Raw genomic sequence first — 26,925 nt, forward strand, 5'->3', positions numbered from 1 at the left:
TCCTCTCCTCCGTTTGTTTATCCTGCAACGTCACTTTTTTTTTGGGCTCTTCCATCAAGTCGCCCGGCATTAGAATGGGAAAAATGACTTCCGGTACAACGTCGAAAATAAAAGACTCGTTGAAGAAATTGAGTTTTGAGCAAGGACTGTATAAAAGGCTCTGAGCTATAATTCTCATTTTCAGCGGCTTGAGATTATGTAGATCATGTTATTATAATATTTCACCAGGTATGTTACTTAATTTGTCTGTTTTGTGAAAAAGAAACTTAGAGCAAAGGTTACTCCTGTCGTTTAACTGCCGAAAAGAAAACGGAAAGTGAAAGAATCCCTTCTCAATAAAAGCACAAAGCGAAGCCTGCCATTTAAATGTCAGAATCAGCTTTATTTAATGTCATATATTATATACTGGTATTCAGTTGCGTTTCAATTCCAATTTAGAAACAGGCCTACAGCTGAAAACAAGGACAACAAAGTATGTAGGCTACATACAAATGGTGGAATAAAAGCTGTGTAGGCACTATAGAAAAATATAAAATACATGTTCAAAAAAATTACATTGAAAAAAAAACCCTTCTTGCTTATGGCTTTAAAATTGAATAAGTGTATTTGATACAACCCAGCAACAAAACAGTAAAATGAGCAAGAAAAAACAAACAAAACTAAACCATAGAACTAAAAATGAAAAAGTTGTGAAAACACAAAATGACAAACTTAAGACAAAAGCCAGTTTAAACATGTGAGTCTACAGTATTTTCTTAAAAGCATCAACAGAGACCACATAACACAATAGGAAGGGCGTTCCTCCACACGGTTGGAGCCACCGCTTCAAAGGCACTGTCCCCTTTAATCCCCGATCAGAAGACCTGAGTGACCGATCCGTAGGCTAATGCAAGGATGGAGCAGGTCCCAGTTTTGCGAAGATGGGACGTTTTGTTAAATCTAGATCATCCACCATATCATTCTCATCAACAAGTCTAAAGTGAAATGGTATATATATTTTTAAAAGTTATTCTGTAAGTAAGTGAAGTAAGTTAAAGTGGAACACTCTGAAACTGTTTTAGTTAGGGTTGAAACTGTGGTAGAATTTTCTTCTTTCTTTATTTATTAATTTCTGGGGCATTATACCATATTTGGAAAGATAGCAGGAATATGTCCGTAATATCCAGAGGTTTGCAAATGTGTCTTTTTGCTATACAATGTACTTTATGTTCGCACATCAATGACCAAATAAGCAAGTGTACAATTTGCGGTACTGATTTACAATCAGCCAGCATCAGGCCTTATCATCAGGCCTTGTAATTAGCTACAGTTCATTCGAATCAAAGTATTTCCTAAATAAATTAAAGTTGTCAAAGATATCAATACTTTGATACTTTTTCAATACCATGTATCAAAATTATACAATGTCCACATCCAATAGTATCAAAAGTACCAAAGCCATTAAAAAAGCAGATCTACAATATTTTCTTTTCAATCCAAGGCTGCACAGACAAAAGGGAGGAATTAATGCTGTGTTGGTACGTATGTGCCTTTACTTTTTCACCAGCACTGTCTGGAGGTTGTTTATAAAAACAAGTAAAAGATTACCCTATTTTTTGTGCCTTTCTGTCATTGTGATGTTTTTCTTCTTTTTCCCATGGTATCAAAAGAGGTATCAAAATCTTTGGTAAAAATCTTTTTCTACACTAGCACTGTAACTCAAGTATAGCAAAAAGTTTAGATATTTGGTATTGTGACAACCTTAAATCCCTTGCTTAAGTGAAATGCTCTGATGAGCCTAGTTGCAATTTGCAAATGGCTGAGTCGAAACTTGTCCAGAATCTTGAACTGGGAAGCTGAGAGGTTCATCCATTGTAGGTACTCCGGGAGGCACTGTTTCAAACATTTCCTCCAGGGGTGATGTTGAATTCCATCCTTTGCTTTTGGCAAATATATAAACGGATCCAAAGAGATCAGGAAACATTAACATCTCGTCACATCTGGCTGCATCCTCAGCACTGCAAACAGAACATGAAATTGCGTTACAAAGACAAAAAAAGTGAAGGAGCTGACTTTGACAATAATTGTTGGGCCTAAGTGTGATAGGCCAGTGTTAAGGAAGGGGAGAGTGGGGTTAAACTCAGATCAAGAAATCAATTAAACAGCGTGGGAAAGCATAAATAAATTACATGTCAAGGCCCTTCTTTGTTTTTAATTCAGTTTAACTTACTGGTGCTCATGGAGGTTTCGTATGAAGCGCAGTAATGCAAATACGTTGTCAGGGTAAGCTTTGTTCTTGGGATCCATCTTCTGAACCACATCTGTTGGATACTATAATACCAAATGCTAGTTATAATTGTACTTAGTGACGAACTAGAGAGGTCCCAATACAAACAATACAATTACTATATTGCATTCACCTTATTTTTCCATTGTTTGAAAGATCCATCCGGAGCACATTTTTCCAGTGAAGAAATGAATTCCTTATCAGCAATGTTATATTTTTTCACATCCACCCTGTTTCCAATATTTCTCAAGTATTCCCTCCTGAGAAATAACACATCATACAATGATAGAGAGATGCTATGGAAAAATATATACAGGGAAATAACAGTAATTTAAGAAAGATATCTACAAAACACAAGACACTCCAGGTGCAGCCATTCAAGCTGATGGCAAAGGCTGTCTACCTCTTTGATTCAGACTGAATAACCATTTGAAAGATTGCCATGGCATTTTATACAAGGATTCATGGTACCCAAATTATGAATCTAATGACCCTAAAGACCCTATTTCATCTTACACCATCATCAGGTCAAATATTAATTTGCCTAAAACTTTGGGTGATGACCAAAAACCTGCAAAGCTAAGGACATTCCCCTGATCCTAACTATATTGTGTTAAACAAATATTAGCATGCTATAACATGCTTAACTGAAATGGTAAACGTGGGAAACATGGCTGCTTCAGCATCAGGTTAGCATGTTGATGTTAGCATTAAGCTGAATGTTCCCAGTATAACGGCCTCACTTACCAGTGTTTTGTTAATGTTTGCTACTAAACATATAAATAATAGCACATCAGTTGAATTAATTGGCCATAATAAAATTGATTCTACCTTTTACCAGTGGTCCAAAAGTAGGGATGACTCAAGCATTTTTCCGCTGTAGGTCTGCTCTGTGGTTCTTCACTGATCATAGATTCAATCAGATCCTTTGCCACCACATCTTGAACACGGTCCAAAGTGTACATCCCTTTATGAATGTTGTTCTCACATTCATAGGATTTGTCGCCAAATGGATGGTGTCCTCCAGATAGAATGTAATAAATCAGCATCCCTGCCACCTAAAAGGTTAGCATAGCAGTTAAATTACTGAATGATGTTTCAACCACCCTTCAAGAGAATTTGTGTAGCAAAAAAAAACTTAGCCTGTATGTCAGTGCTCCACTTGTATGGTGTGTCAGCTCCTCCTTCTAAAGTCTCCTTGGCCATCCAGCATTTTGTTCCTGCACTGCCAGTGCGATGAGTTGTTTGGTTGTCGAGCAACCGTCTACTGATGCCAAAATCTGCCAATCTTGCCCTCCTGTTAATATCTGCAAGATAAATGGTGTAGAATGAAAAATTAAACAATATATGAAGAGCTCTTTTCCAAAACGAGATAAAAGCCAAATTTAAAAAAAATGAGTTTGTCATGACACTTTGCTGTATACAGAACCTTTTCACTGCTTCATCAATGTTTCATGCCAAATCTCTATATTTCCTTGTTTAAAATGGTCCTCAAGATGCAGTTCCTTTCCAAACCGCGACCAGCGTCAAACCTATTTTTAGCCTAAATGCGATACGTCCTCTCGACCAATCAGAATTCAGAGAGCGTTCTATGCGATCCAACATGGCGGCGCTCTGAAGCGGGAGAGTTTTTTGTTTTGTCCGTGCGTTCAACATGTTCAGACTGAGCCATCTTAATCATTTCGACAAGATAATTGAATATTAACCAATTGTGTGGGTCTAGGTAAAAAATGTAATTTTCCTGAAAACTATTAAAATGGATTTATAGCGTTTTGGAGAAGAGCTCCTCATATTGAATTGAATTAAATTTCGGATATTGGATTTATTTGTCTTACCAATCAACACATTCTGTGGTTTGAGATCCCGGTGGAGAATTGGAGGTTTTAGACAGTGAAGAATATTTAAACTTTGGAGGACCTCATAGACAAGTTTCTTTGCAACCAGGGGGTCCAACGGGAGTAATCTTTCCATGTATTCTTTCAAGGTGTATTCACAGAGTTGAAGACCAAGATATCCAAAGTTCTCATCCTCTTCACAGTCAACATATCGTACAATAAATGCGTCATGAAGCTCTGAAAGTCGTAGAATTTTTTCCTCATTCTGCAGCACTCGATAGTTGCGTTTCAACATTTTCTTTATAGCAACTTCAGTGCCATCTTTCCTCAGGCCCAAGAAGACTTCAGTACCTTCACTTCCCTGCGCTATGCGGAATTCTTCTTTATTCACATACATCAGGCTTCCAATCCGGGTTACTTCACTTTCAGCAGTCTTAGAAAGCTTCTCTAACTTTACGCTCCACTTTTTGCTGTTTGGAAGCCATTTCTGACCTTGTTTTAATGTATTTGGTGGGCTTTGTATGACATTTGAAGTTTCAGTTGATTCTACAACAGGAGTTGCTGCTGAGTCATTTGGACTTTCTTGCTCATCAGTCTTGTTCTCACATCTGGTTGAGACTTCGACATTTTCACATACCAAGGTCAGTTTGCTGTAATAAATTATCAACTGTCTGAGCATTCCCTTCGTCATATCTAAGTTGTTAACAGCATGCTCATCTGAAACGGTTTTGCATAACTCCTCAATAAAGTTGTGATCCCAGCCATTTGTGCCTTTGGTTTTCTGTATTATCACATGCAGTGTTTGCAGAACACTTTGACAAATATCCGATCTCTCTTCTAAGCAAAGCTTGCTCAGTAGTTGGGGGATTATAGCCAAATCTTGCTCATTTGGTATCTCTTCCATTTTCCAGAAAACCTCACGTAAAGTAATAATTGCCGAGTGAACATGCTCCCTGGGAATCATTGGAAAGCGACTGACTGCACCTGTCATGTAGGACTTCCGATTTCCAGTGTCCTTCAGCCATTTGATACTTTCCTGGCGGTATTTGTCTGCATCTTGCCCAGTAACAGTACAAAACCTTTCAATCATGGTCAGATGGGTCTGAGGATTCTCCAACAGCATGTGATTCTTAAAGACTCTGAACACTTTTTCAGGTGGCCCCCCCTCTCCTTTCAATGCAAGGCTATGAATCATCTGAAATATTTTTTTATTGTGTGTAATATGTTCAGGATCAGTCACAGGTAAAATTGTTACCAGTGCACCAGCAGATATAAGCTCCTTTAAGACATCCTCCCTGTCTCGGATGGCAGCAGTTTGCAGAGGTGTTAAGGCCTTTTGTTGGTTGAAATCACATCCATTTGCATTGGCCTTTTTTTCCAGCAGTTTTGTCACAAAAAAAAGTGGTGCTTTGGACAGTGAAATATAATGCAAAGGTGTCAAGCCTTTTTGTGATGTCTTGTTTGGGTCCGCACCCTCTTCTAGTAAGAGAGTACAAATATCCTCCTTGTGATATACAACAGCAGCGATCAGTGGGGTTATATAGTCATTCCACTCTTCGCTTGGGTAGACATCGTTAATGTGGTTGTCCTTTAGTAAATTCCTGAGCTCTTGCAAGTTGTTGTTATTTATGCATTTTACCATAGAGCATTTTGTTTCTTCTGCGGTGACTTCCATTTGTAACTGTGGGATGGTATTAATTTTTTTTTGCTTCAGAGTATCTGCGGAAAGGCAAACATATGAGGTTACAGTTGTACTTGTACTATGATCATTAGAAAACATATTTCAAGTAATTCAATTAGCAGGAAATGGAAAAGTCTGAAGAGGACAAAACTGCACCAACTCTTGCTATAAATACCATCTTTATTGTCAGACCAATGTGTTTTGGCTTGTGGCCTTCATCAGGGCCCTCATAAAACACATTACAAAGCATATTTAAATAAGACAGGCATGAAGCAAAGAAATATAGGGTATAAGAATATATAAAAGGCACAAGTCATTTACACATGCATACCTTTCACCCAATGGGGCAAAGACACGTGGGCTGGGTGTATCCTTGTGACTTCAGGCCAATCACAAACTGGCAGAGAGACAAAGGGCTTGCCAAGTCACAGAGATGATGTAACCAGTCCTGTTGCAAGACACATCACATCTCTCTCTTTATAATCTTTTATAAACATGGAAGTGATAAGGTCAAGCCAAAGAGGTGGTTAATTCAAGTTTACCAGAAAAAAAATTGAAAATTGACATTTTGATTATTCATTTTAAAAGTTCATCATGGTGAGAAACAATGTTTCGGTGTAACTTCCTGCTTGGATCAGTGCCAGGGTGGCCGTTCTTTAACAGCATGCTGATTCAAACATTTAACATATCCAAAATACTTAGCAGAGGTATAATATTATTCTTGAATACAAAGAAACATACTAAGATGATGACGTTGACCAATCAAATCTTAACCTGATAAAGTAAAAAAATGTCCACATCCTCCACAGACACCTGGCGCCATCTTGTCTTTCCCGCCCTCTTCAGGTTATGGCCACATACACACACAAGCATATAAATCCTTTTACACAATAAAAACTACTGGAATAAGTCCAAAAAAGTGTGAATTATGGACTTATTTGGGCGAATGTTTGAGTACATCCTGTCATGGTTCCTACTTCCTTATTGAGAAACTATTACAAACTATTGCTTAACTTTTTTTAGTTTAGAGCTCGACTTAGAGTTGGAGGAAAAGAAAAACAAATAACAACTTACAGGTTTGAAGTAAAACTGCTAAAGCTGCTGGCCCCGCGACCCGACCCCGGATAAGCAGTTGAAGATGAGATGAGATGAGTTTTGAAGTATGATGAATTCTTTGAATGATCTTTCCAAACTCAACTCTTCATTCAATCCCTATCGCTGACACACGATCAAGCACTGAGCACAGTGATCTCTCTGGCTGTGTTCTTCCTCATTCTTGCTCCTCCCATTTAAAGTGAATTAAAATGCTGTGCTGGGCATGTTTTATCTGGTTGTTGTTGCTATACCTGCCATCCATCATCAAAGTTCATATAACACCAGGCAGTTACATTAGAACGCTCCAGTAACATTTTATTGTACAAACATCCGTTCAGACTTTTGTGTGACAGACACTGCAATCAATGTTTTGTGTACATCTTGGAGCTAGTAAGCCAACATTCAGAATTTTAAAGCACAGAAAAATGTCAGATGTCTTTATTTCTCTCAAAATCTTTCTGAAATGGTACGATTGGGAGGCTATAACAACAGGGAATTGGACAAGTTGAACAGTCAAGAACAGCTCAACTAAAGTTTCTCTAAACACACCAGTTATTTGTGAAAACAACAACACAGGATTCAATATTATACTTAAATTCATCATATCTCACACTTATAATATAGCGATGTCATGGGGAAAAAGCAAGGATAAAAAATAATTAAAAATTGTACTATAATGAAAATATCACTATCAGTAAAAATACATCATCAATGTGTGTATAAACCTTAACTTAACGACTGCCATCAGATAAAGGTATAACAGTTCCTTATAAGCATAAAATTGGCCAAGAAAAAGTATAAAATTTTGCAAATAAAAAAAATACTAAAGTGAAGTCCCTTAAAATGACAGTGCAGTTTCTTATAATCTACTTGCTGTTACTGTCAACCTTTGAAAAAGAGTTACTATTCATAATACACAGAAACCTGCACACTTACATTTGACATGTCACATTAGGAAAAGCACAGGTGTTAATAATAACATGAATAATGGTTGAATTCCATGTTGCAGCTTCAGTTTTAGGATCCTGGTATTGTGCATGCTGGCTCTCTGTCATGTTATGTGACTTGGACACTTGAATAGAAGATAGCCTTATATCAGTAGAATCACATGTGCATCCCCTCCTCTAATAAGTCTAACTCGGACTTCATTTGTTTGCACTCTTGTTGCCTCATGTTTTAATGGGGCATGGATAAAACACTATAACTATTAAAATGACTTAGAATTATTATCATTACTGTATTACATCATAATTGTTTGTGATTTTCTGAAGTCTTGAAGTCTTTTATCTTTTTTGAATTCCACCTCACTTCAGGTCACTGGGTTGAGACTCTTGAACTGGGACACCCAGATCCTCTTCAGGGATTATGGACAGCCCTGTAAAGCTGGTGGAGGGGTCTTCTATTTGGAACATTTGCTTCAAGAGGGTCACTGAATTCCACCCTTGGGTCTTGGCAAACTTGAAAGCACATCCAAAGAGATCAGGAAATGTCTTCATCACATCAGTTTGGGCTGCCTCCTCCTCACTGCAAATGAAAAGAAACAATTTATTACAAAATATTGAACACCCAGTCTATAAATCTTTGACATTAAGTTCATTGTCATCTACGTAGTCTATGACACTTATGACCAAATGATTCCATTGTTTGCTGCCTTAGAGTAGACTTAATGACTGATGCTGATCAATACATTGAAGGTGTAATTAATTTTGTTTAGGGGAAGAAAAGTTACAATTGAACAATTCAATATCGATGTCTCTTTTCAGGAGGGGTTTTGTCTTTTTGTCTATCACACTTTTCACTCCTTCTACCAAAAGAATAGTGAGAGGAATAAGTGAGTTTATTCTTGACATATCAAGGGCCTTTATCATTTTAAATTCTATTCAACTTACTAGTGCTCGCGGAGGATTCGTATGAAGCGCAGTAATCCCAACACATTTTCAGGGTACGGTTTCTTGCCGTCCATCTTCTTGACCAGCTCTGTTGGAAACTACAATAACAAATATAGTTAAAATTACTATACCTCATGATAAAGTGGACTACTAACTAGTGGGGTTCCAAATAAAGAATATATTTTTTATGTTGCAGTCACCTTATCTTTCCACTCTTTGTAGGATCCATACATATCATCATTTTCCAGGGAAGAAATGAATTCCTCATCAGCACTGCGACATTTTACCACCAGCTCCTTGTTTCCAATCTTTCTCAAGTATTCTACTTTCCTGAAACATAAAATGTACAAAAAACTACCAAAACAACTCAAACCTTGTTGTCATATCATATTGATAAGAAATGATGATTTAGAGACGCGATGCAAATATGCTGAGAAGAAAAAAACAGCAATTGAAGAAACAGAACACAAGACAGGCATGACTTTAGATATATCATTTAATTGACATGTGTTGATTTATCACTTGATTTTCACTAGCCGCTAGCCACATGAGTCTATAGATTGGCCGGTCCACCACATTGGTTCTGACTGAAATATCTCAACAACTATTTGATGGATTGCCATGAAAATTTTCCCAGGCCTTACTCAAGGATGAGGCTAATTACTGTAATGCTATCTAGTGCCATCAACACACCAAATATCTGCAAAACTAATGACATTCCCATCATCTGAGCTGTAGGAACCTATCTATTTCCCCAGGGTCCCACAGAATGTTTCCCAGCTCAATATCATTTTGACACATTAAGGGGACCTTTCAAATGTTTTTTATGTTGTCAGCAATGTTATTTCCTGGGTAAATATGTTGAAATCCCCGACCTACAGCTTAAAGCCTATTGATTTGACTGATGAAACCTATGCCCTGAAATTTGCAGGCCATACAGTTTTCTTGACTTAGACATTGGTATCTCCACAGTGGCTGAATTAGTTTTACTGTTCAAACTATATTTAAATCATCTTTTTATCTTTGTTAAATTATCTCTTTATGCAATACCAGAGGTCAATATTAGTCCAATATATACATATATATATATATACTGGAGATCAATATTAGAGAACAATCCATCCTTCTTGTGCACTTGTTTTACATGGATGACCGGCCTATTGAGGGACTTAAATGAATCTGTATCCTTGTAAAGTTTCAACATTCTTGAAATCACAGACTGTGAACTCCCACCCTCTCTCTGATGGGTTTCAGTCCCCTCAGAGCAGCTTGCCAACTAAAGTAACCAGGAGAGCTGCCAGATAATTAAGGTGTCCTACAATTAAGTAAATTGTCACCAGGTGAAACACCTGAAAGTTTTTTTTTTAATTTTGCTCACTGCTTTTTTCACAAAATAAAGGTTTTTGTTGAAGTGCCTTGGTTAGTTAAACTATCATGCTAGTACAGCAGCGGTGTACTCACAGCTGATATTCCACCAAATTCTGAACTGTAAAAAAATAACAGTATTTCAGAAAAAAAACAAGAATTAATATTTTGTTGTCTAATTTTGATCTCCACTGTATATATACTATATAGTGCATCTGGAAAGTATTCACAGCGTTTCACTTTTTCCACATTTATTACGTTACAGCCTTATTCCAAATTGTATTAAATTAATCTGTCCTCAAAATTCTACATATAATGCCCCATTATGACCATGTGAAAAAAGTTTTCTTGAGAGTTTTGAAAATTTCTATTTTCTATTATTTACAGCCTTTACCATGAAGCTCAAAATTGAGCTCAAGTGCATCCTGTTTCCACTGATCATCCTTGAGATGTTTCTACAGCTTAAATGGAGTCCACCTGTGGTAAATCACGTTGATTGGACATGATTTGGAAAGGCACACACCTGTCTATATAAGGTCCCACAGTTGACTGCATGTCAGAGCGCAAACAAGCATGAAGTCAAAGGAATTGTCTGTAGACCTCAGAGACAAAATTGTCTCAAGGTACAAATCTGGGGAAGGATACAGTAAATTATCTGCTGCTTTGAATGTCCCAATGAGCACAGTGGCCTCCATCATTTGTAAATGGAAGAAGTTTGGAACCACCAGGACTCTTCCTAGAGCTGGCCGGCCTTCTAAATTGAGCAATCAGGGGAGAAGGGCGTTGGTCAGGGAAGTGACCAAGAACCCGATGGTCACTCTTTCAGAGCTCCAGCGTTCCTCCGTGGAGAGAGAAGAACCTTGCAGAAGGACAACCATCTCTGCAGCAATCCACCAACCAGGCCTGTATGGCAGAGAGGCCTTTTAGTAAAAGGCACAAGGCAGCCCGTCTGGAATTTGCCAAAAGGCACCTGAAAGACTCTCAGACCATGAGAAACGAGGAGTTGCTTCAGGACCACTCTGTGAATGTCCTGGAGTGGCCCAGCCAGAGCCCAGACTTGAATCCGATTGAACATCTCTGGAGAGATCTGAAAATGGCTGTGCACAGACGTCTCCCATCCAACCTGATAGAGCTTGAGAGGTACTGCAAAGAAGAATGGGCAAAACTGCCTAAAGAGAGGTGTGCCAAGCTTGTGGCATCATATTCAAAAAGACTTGAGGCTGTAGAGGCTGCCAAAGGTGGTTCTACAAAGTATTAAGCAAAGGCTGTGAATACTTATGTAAATGTGATTTCTGTTTTTTAATTTTAATACATTTTCAAAACTCTCAAACTTTTTTCACGTGGTCATAATGGAGCATTATGTGTAGAATTTTTAGGACAGATTAATTTAATACAATTTGGAATAAGGCTGTAATGTAATAAAATGTGGAAAAAGTGAATCACTGAATACTTTTCAGATGCACTGTATATAGTTGTGAAATCCCAACCGTACATACGTCCTGACAGCTTGTTTAAAGGCAACTTTATCATCATGGAAATCTCACTTTTTATTTTTAAGGACCTTCTAACATGACTGTAGACTTTGAGCTCTGCCATTGCTACGCTAGATACAAAACATTCAGTATAAATAATAGGAAATCAATTGAATGCACCTCAATGAATTGACCATGATAAAGATGATTCTACCTTTCATTGGTCCAGAAGAAGGGATGACTCAAGCATTCTTCCACTTTAGGTCTTTTCTTTGGTTCTTCACTGATCATAGATTCAATCAGATCCTTTGTCACCACATCTTGAACATGGTCCAAAGTGTACTTCCCTTTATGAATGTTGTACTCACATTCATAGGATTTGTCGCCAAAAGGATGGTGTCCTCCAGATAGAATGTAATAAATCAGCATCCCTGCCACCTAAAAGGTTAGCATAGCCGTTTTATTAATGAATGATATTTCACCTAACCGCCACAAAAATGTATACAGCAGAAAAAAAAACTAGCCTGTATGTCAGTGCTTTTCTTGCATTGTATGTTGGTATCAGCGTCTTCTGTTAAAGTCTCCTTGGCCATCCAGCATTTTGTTCCTGCACTGCTTGTGCGATAAGTTGTTTGGCCTTTGGGCAATCGTCTACTGATGCCAAAATCTGCTAATCTTGCCCTCCCGTTAACATCTGTAGGAAAATGAAGATTGATACAGAAGAAAAAAAGAATCAATCATTAATTTAACAAAATTCATTTAAAAAAATGTGTATACCTGCCATGAATTTGAACTAGTAAATTCCATCATTTCAGTATATTTTAACTTGTCTTACCGATCAAAACATTCTGTGGTTTGAGATCCCGATGGAGAATTGGAGGATTTTGACAATGAAGCACTGTTAAACTCTCAAGAACCTGTTTGACAAGATTATTTTTCAGCAGACTCCCATCTTTATCTCTAATGCATTCTTCCAGGGTGTATTCACACAGTTGGAGACCAAGATAACCAAAGTGCTCATCCTCTGCAAAGTCAATGTATCGGACAATAGATTGATGATCAAGCTCTGGAAGCCGAAGAATTCCTTCCTCATTCTTCAGCACTTGATAGTTGCATTTCAACATTTTCTTAATAGCAACTTCAGTTCCATCATCTCTCAGCCCCAAGAAGACTTCAGTACCATTACTTCCCTGTGCTATGAGGAATTCATCTTTATCCACATAAATCATGCTCCTAATTCTGGTTACTTCACTTTCACCAGTGCTCACAAGCCTCTCTAATTGGTCTCTCCATCTCCTGCTGATTTGTAGCCATTTGTGTGTCATTGGTGACTTGGTGGTGCTGAGGTGGAATGGCTGCACATTTGAAGTTGACTCCATAACAGGAGCTGCTTTTAGATCAGTTGCATCAGAGCAAACTTCATCACCAGGGTATTCTTGCTCTACTGACTTTTCCTTCTTTTTTTTCCTCTTCTTCTTCTTCTTTTTCCTGGATCCAAGTGAGACTGTACAGTCCTCACATTCCCCGTTTGGTTTGCTGAAATGGTTCTTGAGTCGTCTGAGCGCTTCTTTCAGCTTGTCATCCCTTTGCATGTCTGCAGATGTCAGTATGTCCTCAGGCACTGAAGTTATCCCCACTGATGGAAAGATTGTAGCTGCATGTTCAAATGAATGCAAGTTTCCAAATACACCATATGTGAAGACTCTTATGTTAGTTAAGAACTCTTCTTTCACAAAGGGAACAATTGTCTCGCATAACTTCTCCACAAAGTTAGGATCCCAGCCACCTTTGCCTTTTGTTTTCTGTGTTATTGAATACAATGCTTGCAGAATAACTGCATACATATCTGGTCTCTTCCTTAAACGAAGCTGATTCAGAAGTTGGGGGATCAGGGCACATGCCTGCTTATTTGGTATATCTTCCACAGTGCACAAAACTAGACATAAACTTAGAACTATTTTATGTACATGTTCTTGGGCAATGTTTGGAAAGCGATTAACTGTGCCTGCAATATAGCTATGTAGACTTCCAGTGTCCTTCAGCCATTTGATACAACCCTGGCGGTATTTTTCTTCATCTGCCCCTTTTACATTAAAAAGTACTTCAACCATGGTCAGATGGGTCCGAGGATCCTCCAACAGCATGTAACTATCAAAGGTTTTGAACACTGTTTCAGATGGCAGCCTTGTCACAGCAATTTCCATATCCAGGAAATATTTGATTTTGGAGCAGTATCCATCCCCCGTCGATGCAAGTTTATGAATCATTTGAGATATTTTCTCATTGGGAATATAATGTGTAGGGTCAGTGAAAGGTAACAATGTCACCTGTGCACCAGCAGAAATGAGCACTTTAAAGACATCATCCCTGTCATTGATGGCAGCAGTTTGCAGCGATGTCAATTGCTGTATGGGAGTCCATACATTTGGTTCAGCTTTTGCTTTAAGCAGTTTCTCCACAAAAACAAGTGGAGCTTTGTATAGTGAGACATAATGCAGAGGTGTCCAGAAATTTTGGGAAACCTTGTTTGGATCTGCACCCTCATGCAGAAGGTAATCACATATATCCCTATTGTGATTTACAACAGCAGCAATCAGTGGGGTTATACAGTCATTACACATGCTGCATGGGTACACGTTATTAATGTCGTTGTCCTTTAGTAATTTCTTGAGCTTCTTAAGGTTGTTGACAATGATACACTGTATCATAGGATGTGTTTCTTGGATTGTCCATAGTGACAGTCCTTGTGTAAAGCAATTCATTTCTTTACTACAGTGTACCTGTGAAAAAAGACAAAATGATAATGTTACCGTGACAGTAAAATGTTTGGGAGTCAAGCTCATGCAGGTGTTTGTCAACTGTACATTCTACTATAGTGCAATTTGTTTCTTTTGCGGATGACTTCCATTTGTAACTGCAGGATGGTATTTATTTTTATGCTTCAAAGTAAATGGAAAAGCAAGAGCATGATGTTACATGTGTCCTTTCTTTCAAAAATATAAAACATTTCCTTTGCTTTTTAAGCCTTTATCTGACAGGAAAACTGATAAACATATTTCATGTTATTCAATTTGCAGGAAATGGAAGAGTCTAAAAAACTGCAGAAAACAACGTGTTTTGGCTTGAGGCCTTCATCAGGATCACCATAAGACACATTACAAAAAATATTTAAAAAGACAGGCACGGAGCAAAGAAATATAAGGTATAAGAATACATAAAAGGCACCAGTCATTTACACGTGCATACCTTTCACCCAATGGGGCACAGACACATGGGCTGGGTGTATCCTCGTGACTTCAGCCCAATCACAAACTGGCAGAGAGACAAAGGGCTTGCCCAGTCATGGAGATGATGTAACCAGTCCTGTTGCAAGACACATCACATCTCTCTCTTTATAATCTTTTATAAACATGGAAGTGATAAGGTCAAGCCAAAGAAGTGGTAAATTCAGGTTTACCAGAAACAAATTGAAAATTGACATTTTGATTATTCATTTTAAAAGTTCATCCTGGTGAGAAACAATGTCTCGGTGTAACTTCCTGCTTGGATCAGTGCCAGGGTGGCCGTTCTTTAACAGCATGCTGAGGCAAACATTTAACATATCCAAAATACTTAGCAGAGGTATAATATTATTCTTGAATACAAAGAAACATACTAAGATGATGACGCTGACCAATCAAATCTTAACCTGATAAAGTAAAAAAATGTCACACACACAAGCATACAATTCCTTTTACACAATAAAAACTACTGGAGTAAGTCCAAAAAAGTGTGAATTATGGACTTATTTTGGCGAATGTTTGAGTACATCCTGTCCTGGTTCCTACTTCCTTATTGAGAAACTATTACAAACTATTGCTTAACTTTTTTTTAGTTTAGAGCTCGACTTAGTGTTTGAGAAAAAGAAAAAGAAATAACAACTTACAGGTTTGAAGTAAAACTGCTAAAGCTGCTGGCCCCGCGACCCGACCCCGGATAAGCGGTTGAAGATGAGATGAGATGAGTTTTGAAGTATGATGAATTCTTTGAATGATCTTTCCAAACTCAACTCTTCATTCAATCCCTGTCGCTGACACACGATCAAGCACTGAGCACAGTGATCTCTCTGGCTGTGTTCTTCCTTATTCTTGCTCCTCCCATTTAAAGTGAATTAAAATTCCATGCTGGGCATGTTTTATCTGGTTGTTGTTGTTGCAATACCTGTTATCCATCATCAAAGTTCATATAACACCAGGCAGTTACATTAGAACGCTCCAGTAACATTTTATTGTACAAACATCCGTTCAGACTTTTGTGTGACAGACACTGCAATCAATGTTTTGTGTACATCTTGGAGCTAGTAAGCCAACATTCAGAATTTTAAAGAACAGAAAAATGTCAGATGTCTTTATTCCTCTCACAATCTTTCTGAAATGGTACGATTGGGAGGCCATAACAACAGGGAATTGGACAAGTTGAACAGTCAAGAACAGCTCAACTAAAGTTTCTCTAAACACACCAGTTATTTGTGAAAAACAACAACACAGGATTCAATATTTTACTTAAATTCATCATATTTCACACTTATATTATAGCGATGTCATGGGGAAAAAACAAGGATAAAAAATAATTAAAAATTGTACTATAATGAAAATATTACTATCAGTAAAAATACATCATCAATGTGTGTATAAACCTTAACTTAACGACTGCCATCAGATAAAGGTATAACAGTTCCTTATAAGTTTTTCTTGGCCAAGAAAAAGTATAAAATTTTGCAAATAAAAAAAATACTAAAGTGAAGTCCCTTAAAATGACAGTGCAGTGTCTTATAATCTACTTGCTGTTACTGTCAACCTTTGAAAAACAGTTACTATTCATAATACACAGAAACCTGCGGACTTACGTTTGACATGTCACAGAAGGAAAAGCACAGGTGTTAAATAATAACATGAATAATGGTTGAATTCCATGTTGCAGCTTCAGTTTTAGGATCCTGGTATTGTGCATGCTGGCTCTCTGTCATGTAATGTACCTGAGACACTTGAATAGAAGATAGCCTTATATCAGTAGAATCACATGTGCATCCCCTCCTCTAATAAGTCTAACTCGGACTTCATTTGTTTGCACTCTTGTTGCCTCATGTTTTAATGGGGCATGGATAAAACACTATAACTATTAAAATGACTTAGAATTATTATCATTACTGTATTACATCATAATTGTTTGTGATTTTCTGAAGTCTTGAAGTCTTTTATCTTTTTTGAATTCCACCTCACTTCAGGTCACTTGGTTGAGACTCTTGAACTGGGACTGCCAGATCCTCTTCAGGGATTATGGACAGCCCTGTAAAGCTGGTGGAGGGGTCTTCTATTTGGAACATTTGCTTCAAGAGGGTCACTGAATTCCACCCTTGGGTCTTGGCAAACTTGAAAGCACATCCAAAGAGATCAGGAAATGTCTTCATCACATCAGTTTGGGCTGCCTCCTCCTCACTGCAAATGAAAAGAAACAATTTATTACAAAATATTGAACACCCAGTCTATAAATCTTTGACATTAAGTTCATTGTCATCTACGTAGTCTATGACATTTATGACCAAATGATTCCATTGTTTGCTGCCTTAGAGTAGACTTAATGACTGATGCTGATCAATACATTGAAGGTGTAATTAATTTTGTTTAGGGGAAGAAAAGTTACAATTGAACAATTCAATATCGATGTCTCTTTTCAGGAGGGGTTTTGTCTTTTTGTCTATCACACTTTTCACTCCTTCTACCAAAAGAATAGTGAGAGGAATAAGTGAGTTTATTCTTGACATATCAAGGGCCTTTATCATTTTAAATTCTATTCAACTTACTAGTGCTCGCGGAGGATTCGTATGAAGCGCAGTAATCCCAACACATTATCAGGGTACGGTTTCTTGCCGTCCATCTTCTTGACCAGCTCTGTTGGAAACTACAATAACAAATATAGTTAAAATTACTATACCTCATGATAAAGTGGACTACTAACTAGTGGGGTTCCAAATAAAGAATACATTTGTTATGTTGCAGTCACCTTATTTTTCCACTCTTTGTAGGATCCATACATATCATCATTTTCCAGGGAAGAAATGAATTCCTCATCAGCACTGCGACATTTTACCACCAGCTCCTTGTTTCCAATCTTTCTCAAGTATTCTACTTTCCTGAAACATAAAATGTACAAAAAACTACCAAAACAACTCAAACCTTGTTGTCATATCATATTGATAAGAAATGATGATTTAGAGACGCGATGCAAATATGCTGAGAAGAAAAAAACAGCAATTGAAGAAACCGAACACAAGACAGGCATGACTTTAGATATATCATTTAATTGACATGTGTTGATTTATCACTTGATTTTCATAAGCCGCTAGCCACATGAGTCTATAGATTGGCCGGTCCACCACATTGGTTCTGACTGAAATATCTCAACAATTATTTGATGGATTGCCATGAAAATTTTCCCAGGCCTTACTCAAGGATGAGGCTAATTACTGTAATGCTATCTAGTGCCATCATCACACACATTTTTTCAGTTTGTCCAACATATGACCAAATATCTGCAAAACTAATGACATTCCCATCATCTGAGCTGTAGGAACCTATCTATTTCCCCAGGGTCCCACAGAATGTTTCCCAGCTCAATATCATTTTGACACATTAAGGGGACCTTTCAAATGTTTTTTATGTTGTCAGCAATGTTATTTCCTGGGTCAATATGTTGAAATCCCGACCTACAGCTTAAAGCCTATTGATTTGACTGATGAAACCTATGCCCTGAAATTTGCAGGCCATACAGTTTTCTTGACTCAGACATTGGTATCTCCACAGTGGCTGAATTAGTTTTACTGTTCAAACTATATTTAAATCATCTTTTTATCTTTGTTAAATTATCTCTTTATGCAATACCAGAGGTCAATATTAGTCCAATATATACATATATATATATATACTGGAGATCAATATTAGAGAACAATCCATCCTTCTTGTGCACTTGTTTTACATGGATGACCGGCCTATTGAGGGACTTAAATGAATCTGTATCCTTGTAAAGTTTCAACATTCTTGAAATCACAGACTGTGAACTCCCACCCTCTCTCTGATGGGTTTCAGTCCCCTCAGAGCAGCTTGCCAACTAAAGTAACCAGGAGAGCTGCCAGATAATTAAGGTGTCCTACAATTAAGTAAATTGTCACCAGGTGAAACACCTGAAAGTTTTTTCTTTAATTTTGCTCACTGCTTTTTTCACAAAATAAAGGTTTTTGTTGAAGTGCCTTGGTTATTTAAACTATCATGCTAGTACAGCAGCGGTGTACTCACAGCTGATATTCCACCAAATTCTGAACTGTAAAAAAATAACAGTATTTCAGAAAAAAAACAAGAATTAATATTTTGTTGTCTAATTTTGAACTCCACTGTATATATACTATATAGTGCATCTGGAAAGTATTCACAGCGTTTCACTTTTTCCACATTTATTACGTTACAGCCTTATTCCAAATTGTATTAAATTAATCTGTCCTCAAAATTCTACACATAATGCCCCATTATGACCATGTGAAAAAAGTTTTCTTGAGAGTTTTGAAAATTTCTATTTTCTATTATTTACAGCCTTTACCATGAAGCTCAAAATTGAGCTCAGGTGCATCCTGTTTCCACTGATCATCCTTGAGATGTTTCTACAGCTTAAATGGAGTCCACCTGTGGTAAATCACGTTGATTGGACATGATTTGGAAAGGCACACACCTGTCTATATAAGGTCCCACAGTTGACTGCATGTCAGAGCGCAAACAAGCATGAAGTCAAAGGAATTGTCTGTAGACCTCAGAGACAAAATTGTCTCAAGGTACAAATCTGGGGAAGGATACAGTAAATTATCTGCTGCTTTGAATGTCCCAATGAGCACAGTGGCCTCCATCATTTGTAAATGGAAGAAGTTTGGAACCACCAGGACTCTTCCTAGAGCTGGCCGGCCTTCTAAATTGAGCAATCAGGGGAGAAGGGCATTGGTCAGGGAAGTGACCAAGAACCCGATGGTCACTCTGTCAGAGCTCCAGCGTTCCTCCGTGGAGAGAGAAGAAGCTTGCAGAAGGACAACCATCTCTGCAGCAATCCACCAACCAGGCCTGTATGGCAGAGAGGCCTTTTAGTAAAAGGCACAAGGCAGCCCGTCTGGAATTTGCCAAAAGGCACCTCAAAGACTCTCAGACCAAGAGAAACAAGGAGTTGCTTCAGGACCACTCTGTGAATGTCCTGGAGTGTCCCAGCCAGAGCCCAGACTTGAATCCGATTGAACATCTCTGGAGAGATCTGAAAATGGCTGTGCACAGACGTCTCCCATCCAACCTGATAGAGCTTGAGAGATACTGCAAAGAAGAATGGGCAAAACTGCCTAAAGAGAGATGTGCCAAGCTTGTGGCATCATATTCAAAAAGACTTGAGGCTGTAGAGGCTGCCAAAGGTGGTTCTACAAAGTATTAAGCAAAGGCTGTGAATACTTATGTAAATGTGATTTCTGTTTTTTAATTTTAATACATTTTCAAAACTCTCAAACTTTTTTCACGTGGTCATAATGGAGCATTATGTGTAGAATTTTTAGGACAGATTAATTTAATACAATTTGGAATAAGGCTGTAATGTAATAAAATGTGGAAAAAGTGAATCACTGTGAATACTTTTCAGATGCACTGTATATAGTTGTGAAATCCCAACCGTACATAAGTCCTGACAGCTTGTTTAAAGGCAACTTTATCATCATGGAAATCTCACTTTTTATTTTTAAGGACCTTCTAACATGACTGTAGACTTTGAGCTCTGCCATTGCTACGCTAGATACAAAACATTCAGTATAAATAATAAGATCAATTGAATGCACCTCAATGAATTGACCATGATAAAGATGATTCTACCTTTCATTGGTCCAGAAGAAGGGATGACTCAAGCATTCTTCCACTTTAGGTCTTTTCTTTGGTTCTTCACTGATCATAGATTCAATCAGATCCTTTGTCACCACATCTTGAACATGGTCCAAAGTGTACTTCCCTTTATGAATGTTGTACTCACATTCATAGGATTTGTCACCAAAAGGATGGTGTCCTCCAGATAGAATGTAATAAATCAGCATCCCTGCCACCTAAAAGGTTAGCATAGCCGTTTTATTAATGAATGATATTTCACCTAACTGCCACAAAAATGTATACAGCAGAAAAAAAAACTAGCCTGTATGTCAGTGCTTTTCTTGCATTGTATGTTGGTATCAGCGTCTTCTGTTAAAGTCTCCTTGGCCATCCAGCATTTTGTTCCTGCACTGCTTGTGCGATAAGTTGTTTGGCCTTTGGGCAATCGTCTACTGATGCCAAAATCTGCTAATCTTGCCCTCCCGTTAACATCTGTAGGAAAATGAAGATTGATAAAGAAGAAAAAAATAATCAATCATTAATTTAACAAAATTCATTTTAAAAAATGTGTATACCTGCCATGAATTTGAACTAGTAAATTCCATAATTTCAGTATATTTTAACTTGTCTTACCGATCAAAACATTCTGTGGTTTGAGATCCCGATGGAGAATTGGAGGATTTTGACAATGAAGCACTGTTAAACTCTCAAGAACCTGTTTGACAAGATTATTTTTCAGCAGACTCCCATCTTTATCTCTAATGCATTCTTCCAGGGTGTATTCACACAGTTGGAGACCAAGATAACCAAAGTGCTCATCCTCTGCAAAGTCAATGTATCGGACAATAGATTGATGATCAAGCTCTGGAAGCCGAAGAATTCCTTCCTCATTCTTCAGCACTTGATAGTTGCATTTCAACATTTTCTTGATAGCAACTTCAGTTCCATCATCTCTCAGCCCCAAGAAGACTTCAGTACCGTTACTTCCCTGTGCTATGCGGAATTCGTCTTTATTCGCATAAATCATGCTCCTAATTCTGGTTACTTCACTTTCACCAGTGCTCACAAGCCTCTCTAATTTGTCTCTCCATCTCCTGCTGATTTGTAGCCATTTGTGTGTCATTGGTGACTTGGTGGTGCTGAGGTGGAATGGCTGCACATTTGAAGTTGACTCCATAACAGGAGCTGCTTTTAGATCAGTTGCATCAGAGCAAACTTCATCACCAGGGTATTCTTGCTCTACTGACTGTTCCTTCTTTTTTTTCCTCTTCTTCTTCTTCTTTTTCCTGGATCCAAGTGAGACTGTACAGTCCTCACATTCCCCGTTTGGTTTGCTGAAATGGTTCTTGAGTCGTCTGAGCGCTTCTTTCAACTTGTCATCCCTTTGCATGTCTGCAGATGTCAGTATGTCCTCAGGCACTGAAGTTATCCCCACTGATGGAAAGATTGTAGCTGCATGTTCAAATGAATGCAAGTTTCCAAATACACCATATGTGAAGACTCTTATGTTAGTTAAGAACTCTTCTTTCACAAAGGGAACAATTGTCTCGCATAACTTCTCCACAAAGTTAGGATCCCAGCCACCTTTGCCTTTTGTTTTCTGTGTTATTGAATACAATGCTTGCAGAATAACTGCATCTGGTCTCTTCCTTAAACGAAGCTGATTCAGAAGTTGGGGGATCAGGGCACATGCTTGCTTATTTGGTATATCTTCCACAGTGCACAAAACTAGACATAAACTTAGAACTATGTCATGAACATGTTCTTGGGCAATGTTTGGAAAGCGATTAACTGTGCCTGCAATATAGCTATGTAGACTTCCAGTGTCCTTCAGCCATTTGATACAACCCTGGCGGTATTTTTCTTCATCTGCCCCTTTTACATTAAAAAGTACTTCAACCATGGTCAGATGGGTCCGAGGATCCTCCAACAGCATGTAACTATCAAAGGTTTTGAACACTGTTTCAGGTGGCCCCCTTGCCACAGCAATTTCCATATCCAGGAAATATTTGATTTTGGAGCAGAATCCATCCCCCGTCGATGCAAGTTTATGAATCATTTGAGATATTTTCTCATTGGGAATATTTTTTTCACGGTCAGTGAAAGGTAACAATGTCACCTGTGCACCAGCAGAAATGAGCACTTTAAAGACATCATCCCTGTCACTGATGGCAGCAGTTTGCAGCGATGTCAATTGCTCTATGGGATTCCATACATTTGGTTCAGCTTTTGCTTTAAGCAGTTCCTCCACAAAAACAAGTGGAGCTTTGTATAGTGAGACATAATCCAGAGGTGTCCAGAAATTTTGGGAAACCATGTTTGGATCTGCACCCTCATGCAGAAGGTAATCACATATATTCCTATTGTGATTTACAACAGCAGCAATCAGTGGGGTAATACAGTCATTACACATGCTGCATGGGTACAAGTCATTGATGTTGTTGTCCTTTAGTAATTTCTTGAGCTTCTTAAGGTTGTTGTCAATGATACACTGTATCATAGGATGTGTTTCTTGGATTGTCCATAGTGACAGTCCTTGTGTAAAGCAATTCATTTCTTTACTACAGTGTACCTGTGAAAAAAGACAAAATGATAATGTTACCGTGACAGTAAAATGTTTGGGAGTCAAGCTCATGCAGGTGTTTGTCAACTGTGCATTCTACTATAGTGCAATTTGTTTCTTTTGCGGATGACTACCATTTGTAACTGCGGGATGGTATTTATTTTTATGCTTCAAAGTAAATGGAAAAGCAAGAGCATGATGTTACATGTGTCCTTTCTTTCAAAAATATAAAATATTTCCTTTGCTTTTTAAGCCTTTATCTGACAGGAAAACTGATAAACATATTTCATGTTATTCAATTTGCAGGAAATGGAAGAGTCTAAAAAACTGCAGCAAACAACGTGTTTTGGCTTGAGGCCTTCATCAGGATCACCATAAAACACATTACAAAAAATATTTTAAAAGACAGGCACGGAGCAAAGAAATATAAGGTATAAGAATACATAAAAGGCACAAGTCATTTACACATGCATACCTTTCACCCAATGGGGTACAGACAAATGGGCTGGATGTATTCTCGTGACTTCAGGCCAATCACAAACTGGCAGAGAGACAAAGGGCTTGCCCAGTCATGGAGATGATGTAACCAGTCCTGTTGCAAGACACATCACATCTCTCTCTTTATAATCTTTTATAAACATGGAAGTGATATGGTCAAGCCAAAGAGGTGGTTAATTCAAGTTTACCAGAAAAAAATTGAAAATTGACATTTTGATTATTCATTTTAAAAGTTAATCATGGTGAGAAACAATGTTTCGGTGTAACTTCCTGCTTGGATCAGTGCCAGGGTGGCCGTTCTTTAACAGCATGCTGAGGCAAACGTTTAACATATTCAAAATACTTACTACTTACTACAGAGGTATAATATTATTCTTGAATACAAAGAAACATACTAAGATGATGAAGCTGACCAATCAAATCTTAACCTGATAAAGTAAAAAAATGTCCACATCAGCCAACACATAGACTTATAAAGAGTAGACGCCTCATCGAACGTTGGGCCTATTGGCGCTGACGAGCGGTGGGGCCGCCATCTTGGACCGGTCGCCCGCTCCACTCAGTGTAAGGACAGGACACGGTTCGGCGTATTTTAATATTCATAGTGGGATTAACAGTAATAGAATATTCTGATATATGATATATGTGATGTATGATAGGTGTTTTACAAACACTATAAATATAAACACAACAATAGAAATCATTTATAGAGTATTAATAGGCTGTATTTCATACATGAATACATAAATCTCTCTCTCACTCACTCTCTCTCACACACACACACACACACACACACACACACACACACACACACACACACACACACACACACACACACACACACACACACACACACACACACACACACACACACACACACACACACACACACACACACACACACACACACACACACACACACACACACACACACACACACACACACACACACACACTTAAAATACATATAAATCAAGAGTATCAATACAATTAGGTCAGAGAGAGAGATGACATTTTGGACACATCTAAAGACAAGTCAAACAGACACACTTCCTATAGAGCCGAACCCTATATGTTAATGGATATTCAGAAATGATCCATGCTCTGCCAGTCGCATAGTCGTGGTAGTGGAGAGGAGAGGGAGGGTCCACATTTGAGCGAGTGTGTGTGGTATAAAAATATATATAACATTTTGTTAAATCGATCATTTTCACACTGTTTTGTTCTTGCACAGTTACCAATGAGAGTGTAGCTCTAATTGGTAAAGACAGTGATGTTGTAGGAGTACTTTGTATAGTATCTAAAATGACTGTGTCCTTGTTTTTAGGCAAGGTCTAATTATGTGAATGTCTTCTTTATTACATATTTTAATTATGTAGTAATTGTATTTTATGTGCAAACCAAAACACGGGGCATAGCTCAGTAATATCCATTTTAAATTATACAAACGATTTAAGATTAAATAAATGTATGATTTTTTCTTTTCAGACTGTTTCAGCTCCTGTGGTGAACTGAACTAAAAAAGCCTGGACTCAATAGTTCTGGTTTACAAACATGTGACGTTCGTCCTGCTTTAAGTGGAGATGTGGAGAACCAAGTAAAAATGTATGGGACATTTAGTTCAGCTGTGAGAATATCGGGCACAGAGTGGAAACACATGTTAAATCTCTAATTCATTCTTTATAATAAACCCCACATCATGTTGCTCCTGTTTGATGAAACAGTTTAACAGCAAAGGATAGTGATCAGATTCTGCCACTTCTCCTTTGATAGTCTAAACTTTAAAAAAAAAAGTGACATGACATGAAAAATGATCTCATAATTCATGTCAATGTCATGTTCAATATTTAAAAAAACAAAACTGAGAATATCTGAGGTGACCTGAGATTAACTGTCTCTGAAGTGTCTTCCTCTCATGAAACCACAGCACATCCTCCGCTGACCTACTGCTGGAAATGTGCAATCCATTTACACTAGGCCACATGTACGACAACCCCTCTCCTCCCTGCTTCTCCTTTCATATCTACGCACGCACGCACACACACACACACACACACACACACACACACACACACACACACACACACACACACACACACACACACACACACACACACACACACACACACACACACACACACACACACACACACACACACACACACACACACACACACACACACACACACACACACACACACACACACACACACACACACACACACACACACCTGGCCCGGGGTAAATTAACTAACATTCCCACAGAGGCTAATCTCCACGCCTCTACTGTGACAAGATAATAATAATACAATAAGGGACAGCCTGAGGGACTCACTATTACATTCAAAAATGCATGGATTTATGTCTAATTGTTTAAAATTGTACTGTACCGTACTGATTATGAATTGTAATATTGTAATATTAGATTAGAGCAGGAATACGCTGCACGGTGCTCTGGCATCTTGTTCCTTCTGCTGCTCAACTCAGAGGCTCAACTAGTCACTCATAGAACTGATCTGGGAGAATGACCGGTTCAAGATGGCGGCCGCATTTCTCGCGGCCCAACGTTTGATGCGGCGTCTACTCTTTATATGTCTATGAGCCAACATACATCCTCCACAGACACCTGGCGCCATCTTGTCTTTCCGGCCATCTTCAAGTTATGGCGACATACACACACACGCATACAAATCCTTTTACACAATAAAAACTACTGGAATAAGTCCAAAAAAGTGTGAATTATGGACTTATTTTGGCGAATGTTTGAGTACATCCTGTCCTGGTTCCTACTTCCTTATTGAGAAACTATTACAAACTATTGCTTAACTTTTTTTTAGTTTAGAGCTCGACTTAGTGTTTGAGGAAAAGAAAAACAAATAACAACTTACAGGTTTGAAGTAAAACTGCTAAAGCTGCTGCCCCCGCGACCCGACCCCGGATAAGCGGTTGAAGATGAGATGAGTTTTGAAGTATGATGAATTCTTTGAATGATCTTTCCAAACTCAACTCTTCATTCAATCCCTATCGCTGACACACGAGCAAGCACTGAGCACAGTGATCTCTCTGGCTGTGTTCTTCCTCATTCTTGCTCCTCCCATTTAAAGTGAATTAAAATGCTGTGCTGGGCATAGGTTTTATGTGGTTGTTGTTGCAATACCTGCTATCCATCATCAAAGTTCATATAACACCAGGCAGTTACATTAGAACGCTCCAGTAACATTTTATTGTACAAACATCCCTGCAGACTTTTGTGTGACAATGTTTTGTGTACATCTTGGAGCTAGTAAGCCAACATTCAGAATTTTAAAGAACAGAAAAATGTAAGACCTCTTTATTCCTCTCACAATCATCAAGA

At 38.2% G+C, this 26,925-nt stretch overlaps 2 protein-coding genes across 6 annotated transcripts; both read right to left on the bottom strand.

Annotated features, from left to right (window-relative positions):
• Nucleotides 1–367: 367 nt before the first annotated feature.
• LOC310964135 (2-5A-dependent ribonuclease-like) lies at nt 368–26,593 on the bottom strand. 5 transcript variants are annotated; one of them, XM_083937167.1, is made up of 8 exons: nt 6,857–7,028; nt 6,114–6,230; nt 4,102–5,820; nt 3,410–3,573; nt 3,098–3,324; nt 2,400–2,526; nt 2,210–2,310; nt 368–1,997 (listed from the first exon to the last, which is right to left on the bottom strand). In XM_083937167.1, the coding sequence occupies exons 3-8, from the start codon at nt 5,774–5,776 to the stop codon at nt 1,778–1,780; spliced, it is 2,514 nt and encodes an 837-aa protein (XP_083793293.1). In that variant the 5' UTR covers nt 5,777–5,820; nt 6,114–6,230; nt 6,857–7,028; the 3' UTR covers nt 368–1,777. The 5 variants fall into 5 exon arrangements, with proteins under 5 accessions (XP_083793293.1, XP_083793294.1, XP_083793292.1 ...); XM_083937168.1 differs by lacking the exons at nt 6,114–6,230; nt 6,857–7,028 and adding an exon at nt 26,459–26,593; XM_083937166.1 differs by lacking the exon at nt 6,114–6,230.
• Nucleotides 7,186–15,694, bottom strand: LOC310964133 (uncharacterized protein). The gene is made up of 8 exons (XM_083937163.1): nt 15,529–15,694; nt 14,850–14,966; nt 12,439–14,383; nt 12,128–12,297; nt 11,818–12,041; nt 8,967–9,096; nt 8,767–8,864; nt 7,186–8,401 (listed from the first exon to the last, which is right to left on the bottom strand). The coding sequence occupies exons 3-8, from the start codon at nt 14,363–14,365 to the stop codon at nt 8,182–8,184; spliced, it is 2,769 nt and encodes a 922-aa protein (XP_083793289.1). The 5' UTR covers nt 14,366–14,383; nt 14,850–14,966; nt 15,529–15,694; the 3' UTR covers nt 7,186–8,181.
• Nucleotides 26,594–26,925: the final 332 nt, after the last annotated feature.

This window comes from Echiichthys vipera (genome assembly GCF_963691815.1).
Source record: "Echiichthys vipera genome assembly, chromosome: 22".
Lineage (NCBI taxonomy): Eukaryota > Metazoa > Chordata > Actinopteri > Perciformes > Trachinidae > Echiichthys > Echiichthys vipera.